Raw genomic sequence first — 13,000 nt, forward strand, 5'->3', positions numbered from 1 at the left:
AGGAGGAGGAGGAGGAGGAGAAGAAGAAGAAAGAGAAGGAGAAGAAGAAAGAGAAGGAGAAGAAGAAAAAGAAGGAAAGCGTGTAGACCTTAGAGGCGATGTCTGCCTGTTGCTTGCAGTCCTGCTGGGCTGTCTTGGCATTGGCTACGGCGGCGTCCCTTTGGCTCATAGACTCCTCCAGCTCGTTCTGCAGCTTGGACAACTGTTTCCTCAAGTCACCATGCTGTGGAAATGGAGCCAGTTTGAGTCTCATCTTTTGAGTAAAATACAAGCACACCAACACAATAGGTCACTTAGTGCTGGGAAAAAGCAAGATACAACAACATGGGAAATGGGGAGAAAAAAAAGTAGAACCTGCCAGAAGTGTCTTTCAACCACATGCAAGGGGGGAGGGTGGGGGAAGATGAAGAACCAAAGAAAAAGAATATCTCTTTTAGTAAAGAGAAACCCACAAACACAATAATGGTTATTTAATGCAAGGAAAAATTAAGACAGGTAGCCACAGAAACAACAGAGACATAAAAGGGCTAGTGACACGCTCCACAACCAAACAAGAGCGATAATTATAGATAGCATTTGTATAGCGCAAATTCCCACTCAACAGCAAGCTCTATGCGCTTTACAATCTATATCATTAACCCAGCAGACCTGTTAGCGTTCTCAAACAATCTCAGCTTCGTGGGAAGCTTACAGTTTCATAAAATCATTTAACTGAACTGCAAAACTACCCTGAAACAATACTGTAAAATTACAAAAGAAAGGGGTTCTAAATACAATTATGTTACCACATAATAAGAGTCCCCCATAAACACATCATACAAATCAAGAAACAAAACATATTTGAAAAACTGCACATCTGAATCATTAAAAAAAGAACAACCCAAAACAACATTAAATCAATGCTAGATAGAGAAAAAAACAACCCTTCCTCTCATTTGATAACTGAAAAAGAAAGGGCTCACCAGTGATTGGCTCTCATTGGTCAGTCGAATATTCTCATTATTGGCTGCCTCCAGGTCTTTCTCCAAGAGTTCTAGACGTTTGGTGATGGTGTCCCGCTCTGTGTGAGCATCATGGATTTTCTTCTCACACGCAGCCTGAACTTCTTTGATTGTCTGCAATATGAAGAGGTCGACATGATTTAATTGTGAGACAGTGGCACAGCAAACACATTGTTTGTCAATTCAATAATAATCAATGATAAGAGGTTTGGGAAGCCATATAAAACTCTTTGATTAATCTTATGCCCCACGATTCAGGAGAGCAATAAATACATCACCATGTCAAATGGTATGCATGACACTCTAAAGACAATGGACATCTTAAAAAGTATAAGGAGGTTATCGCGCAAAAAGAAACAGAGAGCACCATTAAAATAAATGACTGTGATTTCAAACTGTTTAATTTGGTAGGGTCACCCACTCAGAACCATTTCACTTGTGAACAAAAACAAACAAACCCAGATAGTTTTATCAAAATTATGTAAATTAAACACTTTCTAAGTCTGTTATCAATTGAAGTGAGGGCAAAGAAACACTGTAACTTTAGTCTTAGCTTTGTTTTGTTTGTTTTAGTAGAGGTTTTTCGGCGCTCGCAACTGCATACGGTCGTATGAGCGCCAGAAGATTAGAGGTGTTACAAGAGAGTAACAAACATAAAAAAGAAGAAGGGGAGATACGGACGATAGACGTTTGATAGGAAAGAACAAGCAGACCCCACCAGAGCACCCGCAAACCACCCGCAGTCTTAGCTTTAGTAAAGAGAAACACACATGGACACAATAATGGTTATCTACAGCCAGGAATTGCAAGACTGACAGACAGAAAAAGGTGAAGGGAGAGTAAAAAAGTATGACCCACCATTGACCCTGTCCAACCACCCTTCAAGTTGTAAGTCAAGTCTTCAAGTCATTCAGGTAAGTTCAAGTCTTCAAGTTGTTTTAGCCTTTGGCACTAGCCTCAAGGCAGTCAAGAGAATTCCACAAACAAACCAACCTGAGTTTGTTCCTTCAGACTCTGTTCCGCTTCATGAGCGATAGTCTTGTACTGGTTAACATGCTTCTTGGCTTCCTCCAACTTCTGCTGCAGATCTAAAGACATTGAGAAAAAAACAAGAACGGGTGAGATTTTCACTGACTAGTTATAAAGTCTACAACAATGAAGGCTGCATTACTATGTGACATTGTTTACTTTTGTTCTGTGCTGACAATAAAAAACATCCTGTGGTTTTTACCCTAGGGATTAACACTGAACACTTGAAATGGAATAATAACTAAAGAACAAACATGTTAAGGCACTGTGAAGTTAATAGAACTCCTAAGGTATCCATCTTGCTCAATATTAAATATTTAAATGATCATTAACCGCATAAATTTCTACCACAGCAAGAAGAACCCGCCCCTAAACAACCCTTTCCAACAGCTAAAAATCTCATCAAAACATTTCAAATGTTCGAGAGATGGCAACTCTTTTCTTTACAAACATTAGCAATACACAGAGTTCCATCTCATCAGCCAGTCATAGGACAGCTTTTCACTAAGTGTTAATTGAAAATTCCTTACTTTTGACAAAGATTTGCTGCTGAGCCATCTGGTTCTTCAAGTCCTTGACAGCTTCAGTTTCAATTCGAGACTCCAAGGAAGCTGAATCTTCTTCTGTAAAGAGAAATATAATAAAGTGAAAGCACTGGGGCCGATACACTCATCAAACTCACTACTCACAGTATGTAATGGTACGGTTCTTTCCTACCGGATAAAAGGATAGAAAATCACTTTACAGAAAACATCACTGTGTGCACTGGCTGTAGAAGGTATTCAAGGTATGCAGTTAATATCTTCCAAAAGAGGATCAATTAAGTCTAAAAGTCATCTCATCTTAACCACAGTTTCCTTTGTGAAAGATTCCAAGGGCAAGCGCAAGTTTAATGAAAGTACATGGACACTGTGCCATGAGTTGGCTTTGATAAAGTTGTTATATCTTGAATGCCTGGCAATTTCTCTATCCTGTCAAAAATCGCAATCCAACCGAGCTTTTTATCACATTTAATTTTTAAGATGTCACATACTAACTTCTATTTCATAATCTCATTAACAAAATTTTCAACTGCAAAATTGTTTGAGAACTGATGATAGCATCCCCCCCTTCACCATGTCACTAGAAATTGTATAACAAAACACTCAAAAAATGTATCCATCATTCACACAAATAATAGACAATCTATGCTGACTGTATAACATCACTCATCACTGTTTGCAGTTCAAAATACTATGGATTCTTAAAAGGCATTATTCTTAAAGAATGCTTATGATGAGGTAAATATAATCTTTACCAGTGCCAGGGCTAGTGGACAGATTTTCCAATTTCTGCTCAGCAGCTGCCAACTTGGCTTCACAGGTGCTCAGCTGAAAGGAGGGGGGAAAAAGTATGGGAAACATGTATGAACAAGATCATGTGGGACAAAACTGAAGCTCAAGTTGTTGAAAATAAATCATCAAAACTCTCATGTTACACTCTGCTGTTTTAACTTTGCACAAAACATACATGCTCAAAGAGAAGAAGTGAATACACTTCAAGAAGATAATATGAAGAAACCAAACTATACTTCTATCAATATTTTAAAAAATGAATACCAAGATAAGAATGGACAAAAACGTTCATGAAAAATAATGAAGCACTACTGCTTCATCTTTATCAAATAAATCTGTCCGCATATGAACATTGTTGTCATCACAACATTGAATACAAACAAGAGAGAGATAGGAAGAGAGGACAGAAAAAGTGAAGAGAGATATGAGACAGAACTGATTTTACAAAGGTGGATATTACCAAGATATTAAAAAAGACAATACTAAGGTCCATTGAAAATAAATGTCACCCTTTGGAGTTTTCCATGCTCCACATCATGCAGTAAAATGCAAAGGTATATAAACAATATCCCCAGTCAAGCAAAAAAGCTGGAATTCTCCATTTGTGTGAAAGATACACATTTTTTTCTCCACGTGGGTAAAAGATACACATTCCTATTTGTAACACCTCTCCTGTATACATCCTCACAGCTCATCACAATTTAGTCAGATGCATTCCTGATGCTAAAGAATAGACCTACATCGATTTTTGTTTATGCAGTAAAGTTGAGAGCCATGCATCCAGGCCTAATTATAATATATGTAGTCAAATTTAAAGCACACTGTTAACGGAATGTTGGCTAAGGAAAAGTAAGCATTTTAAATGGGCAGCGTAGAGGCAAGCTCTGCACTAACTGACCTCCTGCCTGACAGTCTGCAGCTCTGTAGTGGCATTGTCCGCCTTGGTCTGAAATGAGGCTTGCTTCTCCTTCTCATGCGCCAACTCCAAATGAACTGTCTTTACAATGTCCTGTGGTACAGAAAGTAATGACATTCCCATACCTGCATAAAAGTAATGAGCATAGGTTCTAGTTAACGCATACTCAGCTACTTCTACTATAAGTAGTTTTTTTAACCATCGAGGAGGAGTAAGGCGCATGCCATACCTCTTGTCTTGCATAAAATCAGAAACCTGCACAATTACAGCCTCTGATCCACATGCTAATGACATGATTTAAAAAAATTAATGTTAACATTAATAACAATATGAAGTAGACATATCAGCATTTGCCTAGCTGAGAACACCCACTAACCTCCCAGGCTGTGGCTTGTTTTGTCTTTTCTTCCAGCGAGGTCTCCAGCTTTCTTCTCATGTGTGCGACCTCTTTCTCCAACATTTCAACTTGGTTTGAGTGTCGTGTTCTTGACTCAAACTCTGCCCTCTCCTGGTTGTTCTGTTTTAAAAACAAAAGCAAAAAAACCCATAAAACAAATAATATATAAGGACACGTGCATTATAAAAACTAAGTAACACAAAGCAAAAACCAACAAACACCGATGGTCACTTACATAATGTCATTCATATTATTATTCTTAGTCACTTAATATCAGTGAGCAAAATTCAGTTAAACAGGACCGAGAATAAAACCCCAAGTGAGCAACTTTTCTCTCAATTCCATATAGAATCTTACAAACTGCCAAGGATATAGTATAAGTTTTTATTTTCCATAGCTTGTTAAAAGAATAACTAAATACAAAACTGTCTTAAAATAAAACTTGTCGATGATATAAAGTGTCTCAACAATATGCCCTCATGAGACACCGTTCAGCGACGGTAACAAGCCGTCCCTTTTCCCCACGTGGCGCCGATACTTTCTAGTATCACTCTGATTAAGATAAATATAATTCTTCTTCTTCACTTTTCCATTAACTGGACATTGCTTCATTGACCTTCTTGCAATAAAATACTTCTTTTCTTTCCATTCCACGTGCCTGAGATGTTTTGGTTTCTTCGATAAACCTATATATTTCATAATTGCTTGAAAACTACATTCAGGATAATAAACCACACCAAACAAACCCCATGCACCGACCTTGATGGCCTGCAGACTAGCCATGAGCATGGTCTGTGATGTCTGCTCACGCCTGATGCTCTCCAGCTCCATGGAGAGGCGACGCTCCGTGTTCTTTAGTAGCTCTTTCTCCGCCTTCAGATTCTCAACCTGTACCTGCCAGCGAGCCACGTTCTCCTGGGCACCCATCAGCTCCTGGAGGACAAATAGAATACAACATGATGTGTGTGTGTGTATGTGTGTGTGTGTGTGTGTGTGTGTGTGTGTGGGTCGTGACTAAAGGTACTGAGAAGCTGAATGTTTGGTCAGTTTTAACAAATATGCAATTTTATTCTCATAACTACTCTTCACCTGGGACAGATAGAAGATATTATCTATCATTCTTATCTCTCCTCATTTTTTTGAGTTTATTTCTCTCTTGTAGCCCCTCTAATATTCAGAAATTAAATGACCTAATTGTGTTGCAACTGCCCTAAAACTCTTACTAAAACAAGGAAACATGTTTGTTTGTTTTGTTTGTTGTTGTTTTTTTGGGTTTTTTTTGGGGGGGGGACCCAATGACAAGTTACTACTTATTGAGAAGATGGATGTTTGGTCAATTCTTGTTCTTACAAATATGCAACTCTAATCTCATAACCATTCTTCATCTTTTGTGCATCTCCAACATTTTTACAGTAGAAAAATCACCACAAAGTAGACTGATGCTGTCAATTGTACATGACCTTTTTGGTCTAAAACATTTTCACAAACTTTCCCATCTTCCCAATAGGTGGGAATGGGTGTTCAGCGATGACAACGAAAGATCTTGTTAGTGTGCTATTGTCAGCATACCTGTAAAAAGGCACCAAACATAGATACTTCTCAGAAGCTTAAAATATTTTTAAAAAATTAAATGGCGTGTCAGGGTAATAATAAATTGTAAAGCCGAAACAGCCTTCTTACAAGAAGGCATTTGCACTATATGTATATAATTCATTATTATCACTACACCGCTCGACCTGTGGTAAGGACGGGTACAGCAAATGGAATTTCGCTGGCACAGCAACCAACCTCTTTCAGATGAGCGATAGCAGACTCGTGGCGTAGGATGGTGGCAGAAGACTGGTGGTTCCTCTCCTGGAGAAGGTCAATCTCCTTCTTGTATCCAGCAGCATTGGTCTGGAGAATCTTGTAGCGCTCAGTGGCAAAGTCAAGCTGAGGACAGACAGAGTTTTGTTGTAGTCCTTAAAGCCTAGGATAAAGTGCTTGTTATATTAGTCATGTAGGTTTAAGACTCCTAATGCAGAGTGTTTTGAAAACACGTTTTGGGGTTGCCATAATATGTTTCTACATTTTTAAATAAAACCTCTTTATTCCTTCTTTTTCTGCCTGGGACAGATTGCACTGTTTCAAAGTTTTATGCATTTATGGACATCCTTATGGAGATCCAATTTTTAAAAACTTGATTTCGTTGTTGTTATTTCTTTACTCTTTATTTAAAAGAGGAATGAAAATTGTTTTGATTAACAAAAAAGTAATGTCTACAAACTACACCCGCGCACTCATATGACCTTATGCAGTTGCGAGCGCTGTAAAACACTTTACAAAAAAAACAACAAAAAAACAAACTACACCCTCTGATAGCATTAGACTGACTGCAATCTCAGCTCAGAGAACTAAAAAACAGTTTTTTTGTATAATCCTCATCCCACACCCAACATCATTGATAAAATTAGAAAGAAAAGAAAAGTATCTCAGCCCCACTTCTCACCTGGGTGGAGAGTTTAGTGTTCGACACTCGCTGTTCAGACAAATTTTGCCGTACTTTCTCCAGCGTCTCATTTTGAAGTCTGAAAAAAATAAGGCATAAAAATTGTCATAAGAAGCACTCGTAAAATATTACTGAAAACAAATTTTCTTTGCATTTTCAGAAATTACATTAATGAATAGAAGTGAAACAGGGCTATCAGAAATCATAATTCAAGGCATTCATAACAAAATGAAAAGCAATGTAAAAAAACAACAAAACACTACAGTGACGGTATATTGAGACCTTGCTGTGGCAACAGACATTTTCTAAACTTTTCATGAAAAGAGGACTGTAGAATATTCACCGGTCCATTAAAATTTCCCTCTGGGCTGAGACAATTAATATTTTTAAAATATTCTCCCTAAGACACTGTCAAACAATTCTGTCTGAAGGAATCAATTCTTTTTAAAGATGTAATACAGAGGAAAAAAAACAACAACAAAAAACAATTATAAAAAGAAATCTCAAGATTTTAGGTAACAAAAAGCACATAAAAAAACTCAGTCACTTCATTTATGATATCTAGGGGGTATCTGTGAGATCAAATCAGAATCAGAAAATCATGGTATCATAATCCATAATAAATGAAGACATAACTTTTCATACCAGAAGGAAATACATTTTTACACAAGAATCCAGTTTCCTACCAAAAGGTTACTGAGTTCAGTGTTGTTTAAATGTAGTTTTCCAACTACTACTGCTCCAACAAATCATGCCAGAAGCAACATGCAGTCGAAAAACCCAGAAACATACGGTACAGTTCCAGAAGACAATTACCCAGAAGCCATGGTAATAAGGCTGACCAGGTACTCAAATCTCTGGTGTACAAAGACAAGACTCTGAAGTCTGTTCCTTTCAGTTCTGGTGATACCATTTGTATTTTCTCAACAATGCACTTACAAAACAGACCTTATTATTTTTTGTGAATATACAAAAACAGTATGTCAGTGTAACTTAACAAACTTTTCATAAAAAGACTAGAATATTTATTAGTCCATTAAAATTTCCCACTGGACTGAGACAATTTATATTTTTTAAATACTCTCCCCAACACACTGTCAAACAATTCTGTCTATTAAAATCAATTCTTTTTAAAGATGTAATACAGAGAAAAACAAACAAACAATTATAAATAAAAATCTAAAGATTTTAAGCGACAAAATAAATGCTTAACAGTTATAAACTCTATCACTTCATTTATGATATCTAGGGGGTATAAATGAGATCAAATCAGAATCAGAAAATTATGGTAACATAATCCATAATAAATGAAAACATAACTTTTCATACCAGAAGGACATACAATTTTACACAAGAATCCAGTTTCCAACCAAAAGGTTACTGAGCTCAGTGTGGTTTAAATGTAGTTTTTCAACCACTACTGCTCCAACAAATCATGCCAGAAGCAACATGTAATTGAAAAACCCAGAAACATACGGTGCTGTTCCAGAAGACAATTACCCAGATGCCATGGTAATAAGGCTGACCAGGTACTCAAATCTCTGGAGCACAAAGATAAGACCCTGAAGTCTAATCCTTTCATTTCTACTGTCATTGATACCATTTGTATTTTCTCAACAACGCACACATAAAAGAAACCTTATTATTCATTATGAATATACATCTACAGTATGTCAGTTCAACTCAACAAACTTTTCATGAAAATACTAGAAAATTCATTGGTACATAAGAACTGAGACAATTTATAATTTTTTAATATTCTCCATAAGACACTGTCAAACAATTCTGTCTATTGGAATCAATTCTTTTTAAAGATGTAATACACAGAAAAACAAACAAACAATTATAAATCAAAATCTCAAGATTTTATGCGACAAAAAAAATGCTTAACAGTTATAAACTCTGTCACTTCATTTATGATATCTAGGGGGTATCAATGAGATCAAATCAGAATCAGAAAATTATGGTATCATAATCCATAATAAAAGCAGACATAACTTTTCATACCAGAAGGACATACAATTTTACACAAGAATCCAGTTTCCTACCAAAAGGTTACTGAGCTCAGTGTTGTTTAAATGTAGTTTTCCAACTACTACTGCTCCAACAAATCATGCCAGAAGCAACATGCAGTCGAAAAACCCAGAAACATACAGTATACTGTTCCAGAAGACAATTACCCAGATGCCATGGTAATAAGGCTGACCAGGTACTCAAATCTCTGGAGCACAAAGATAAGACCCTGAAGTCTGTTCCTTTTATTTCTACTGTCATTGATACCACTTGTATTTTCTCAAAAACTCACACATAAAACAGACCTTATTATTCATTATGAATATACATCTACAGTATGTCAGTATAACTTAACAAACTTTTCATAAAAAGACTGTAGAATATTCATTAGTACATTAAAATTTCCCCCTGGACTGAAGCAATTTAAACTCTCCCTAAGACACTGTCAAACAATTCTGTCTATTGGAATCAATTCTTTTTAAAGATGTAATACAGAGAAAAACAAACAAACAATTATAAATCAAAATCTCAAGATTTTATGCGACAAAAAAAAAAATGCTTAACAGTTATAAACTCTGTCACTTCATTTATGATATCTAGGGGGTATCTATGAGATAAATCAGAATCAGAAAATTATGGTATCATAATCAATAATAAAAGCAGACATAACTTTTCATACCAGATGGACATACATTTTTACACAAGAATCCAGTTTCCTTCCAAAAGGTTACTGAGTTCAGTGTTGTTTAAATGTAGTTTTCCAACTACTACTGCTCCATCAAATCATGTCAGAAGCAACATGCAGTCGAAAAACCCAGAAACATACGGTACTGTTCCAGAAGACAATTACCCAGAAGCCATGGTAATAAGGCTGACCAGGTACTCAAATCTCTGGAGCACAAAGATAAGACCCTGAAGTCTGTTCCTTTCGTTTCTACTGTCATTTATACCATTTGTATTTTCTCAACAATGCACACATAAAAGAGACCTTATTATTCATTATGAATATACATCTACAGTATGTCAGTTCAACTCAACAAACTTTTCATGAAAATACTAGAATATTCATTGGTACATAAGAACTGAGACAATTTATAATTTTTTAATATTCTCCCAAAGACACTGTCAAACAATTCTGTCTATTGGAATCAATTTTTAAAAAAGATGTAATACACAGAAAAACAAACAAACGATTATAAATCAAAATCTCAAGATTTTATGTGACGAAAAAAATGCTTAAAAGTTATAAACTCTGTCACTTCATTTATGATATCTAGGGGGTATCTATGAGATAAATCAGAATCAGAAAATTATGGTATTATAAACAGTAATAAATTATGAAGACATAACTTTTCATACCAGAAAGACATACATTTTTACACAAGAATCCAGTTTCCTACCAAAAGGTTACTGAGCTCAGTGTTGTTTAAATGTAGTTTTCCAACTACTACTGCTCCAACAAATCATGTCAGAAGCAACATGCAGTCGAAAAACCTAGAAACATACGGTACTGTTCCAGAAGACAATTACCCAGAAGCCATGGTAATAAGGCTGACCAGGTACTCAAATCTCTGGAGCACAAGGAAAAAGACCCTGAAGTCTGTTCCTTTCATTTCTACTGTCATTGATACCATTTGTATTTTCTCAACAACGCACACATAAAAGATACCTTATTATTCATTATGAATATACATCGACAGTATGTCAGTTCAACTCAACAAACTTTTCATGAAAAGACTAGAAAATTCATTGGTACATAAGAACTGAGACAATTTATAATTTTTTAATATTCTCCATAAGACACTGTCAAACAATTCTGTCTATTGGAATCAATTCTTTTTAAAGATGTAATACACAGAAAAACAAACAAACAATTATAAATCAAAATCTCAAGATTTTATGCGACAAAAAAAATGTTTAACAGTTATAAACTCTGTCACTTCATTTATGATATCTAGGGGGTATCAATGAGATCAAATCAGAATCAGAAAATTATGGTATCATAATCCATAATAAAAGCAGACATAACTTTTCATACCAGAAGGACATACAATTTTACACAAGAATCCAGTTTCCTACCAAAAGGTTACTGAGCTCAGTGTTGTTTAAATGTAGTTTTCCAACTACTACTGCTCCAACAAATCATGCCAGAAGCAACATGCAGTCGAAAAACCCAGAAACATACGGTACTGTTCCAGAAGACAATTACTCAGAAGCCATGGTAATAAGGCTGACCAGGTACTCAAATCTCTGGAGCACAAAGACAAGACTCTGAAGTCTGTTCCTTTCAGTTCTACTGTCATTGATACCACTTGTATTTTCTCAACAAACTGACTTTATTATACATTATGAATATACATCTACAATATATGTCAGTATAACTTATTTTCTTTCAAAGGGTCAAAATATTTCAGAGTACTTCTTAACTGCACAATCAATGAAAAATCACCTTGATCTCCTCTTCACTTTACAAAGATCAGCAATCATAAGTACTATACAAAACTAGTAAAACTTTAAACTACCATCCAAAAAAAAAAGAGGATGAGAAATTAGTAGTGTTTATGGCATACCCAAAAATTAAGAAAATTAAAAACTGTATTGTAAAATATGTTCTAATCGTGCATCTTGTTACTATGTTTGCCATCTTCAGGTACTTAAAAACCCAAGGCAAACTGAAGTTGACATTTGTAAGTATCAAATCCAGGAAGACTTTTCCTTCCAAATTTTTCATCATCATTCAACTTAAACCAGTCTCTTAGTGCCATTTCCAAACTTCACTCTACAGTTCTAAGCTCTTGTCTGAGCATACTCTATCGCTATCCATCTGTACACTGAATGCACGCCTCTGTGTGAGGTGCCATTGCGCAAACCTGGAATTGCACCCATGAGAACTCCAGTGCATGTTTCCCGTTAGGTTCAAGAGACAAACACACAAAGGATTACAACATACTTTTCATTCTCAGCCTTGTCCGTTTTGTAGGCATCAAACTCGGAGCGCAGTTCCTTTAGAGCATTCCTGGCATCCTCCAGAGCTTTTTTATTGGCAGCGTCTGATGCTGCAGATGGAGCGGAAACGCTGGGAGTCCTGGCCTGAGACGGAGGAGGCTGTACTGGAGTGGATGTCACTGGACCCAGGGCCGACACCTTGAAAGACCAAGTTTGAAGTTACCAGATACAGAGAAACCCTCCCTAGCAGCTACCTGTATAAAACAATCACCTGTACAAACTTTAACACCCACTTCCAACTTCTTCCCTTGCGTTTTTTGTGGGTTTTTTTTTTATACATTATAATGACACAGTGTAAGATAGCCACTGTTCTCCTCGAAAAACAGGTGACCATCTAAGACAATTTTGACTGTATGAACTTGTCTATGTAGATAAGCTTTTCTCAAAGGGCCTACAACAGCTCAAAGGATAACAATGAGGACAAACTGATTCGAGTCCCCGTCAGGGCATTCTTAAACTTAAATTGATCAGAGTTCTCAAACTGTCCACCCACATGGATCATCCCAATCGCAAATGCATGAAAATGAAAAGATTTCATCTCTTAAATAACATGACAAAGATAATATGGGTGCTAAAACCCATACCTTACATCTCCCGATGCCAATAAACGTCCAGAATAAAAGTCATCTTATTTGAGGCCCTGATTTTGTATTTACAAGATTCCCTCAATGACTACTCTGTCACGGTGCACCGGCAGTGGAATTTTAGTTGTCGCGGGGGGTTCCCCGCCGGGCGCCTTATCACGTCGTGGTCACGAGGGTCAGCTCCCTGTCGCCGCTCTGTCTGGGCCGACTTAATATTTGGTACTTTTCAACG

At 36.5% G+C, this 13,000-nt stretch overlaps 1 protein-coding gene across 4 annotated transcripts in view; it reads right to left on the minus strand.

The window, feature by feature from the left end:
* LOC101856503 (nucleoprotein TPR) overlaps positions 1–13,000 on the minus strand; it is an 80,582-nt gene that overhangs the window by 46,507 nt on the left and 21,075 nt on the right. For all 4 annotated transcript variants that reach the window (XM_035968870.1, XM_035968869.1, XM_035968871.1 and 1 more), the window contains exons 21-31: positions 12,129–12,322; positions 7,166–7,244; positions 6,466–6,609; positions 5,437–5,610; positions 4,657–4,797; positions 4,263–4,373; positions 3,328–3,400; positions 2,561–2,653; positions 1,995–2,089; positions 963–1,115; positions 89–223 (exon numbers count right to left, since the gene is read on the minus strand). In XM_035968870.1, the coding sequence (XP_035824763.1) occupies positions 89–223; positions 963–1,115; positions 1,995–2,089; positions 2,561–2,653; positions 3,328–3,400; positions 4,263–4,373; positions 4,657–4,797; positions 5,437–5,610; positions 6,466–6,609; positions 7,166–7,244; positions 12,129–12,322 (1,392 nt within the window). The remainder of the gene's footprint in view (positions 1–88; positions 224–962; positions 1,116–1,994; positions 2,090–2,560; positions 2,654–3,327; positions 3,401–4,262; positions 4,374–4,656; positions 4,798–5,436; positions 5,611–6,465; positions 6,610–7,165; positions 7,245–12,128; positions 12,323–13,000) is intronic.

This window comes from Aplysia californica, unplaced genomic scaffold (genome assembly GCF_000002075.1).
Source record: "Aplysia californica isolate F4 #8 unplaced genomic scaffold, AplCal3.0 scaffold00093, whole genome shotgun sequence".
Lineage (NCBI taxonomy): Eukaryota > Metazoa > Mollusca > Gastropoda > Aplysiida > Aplysiidae > Aplysia > Aplysia californica.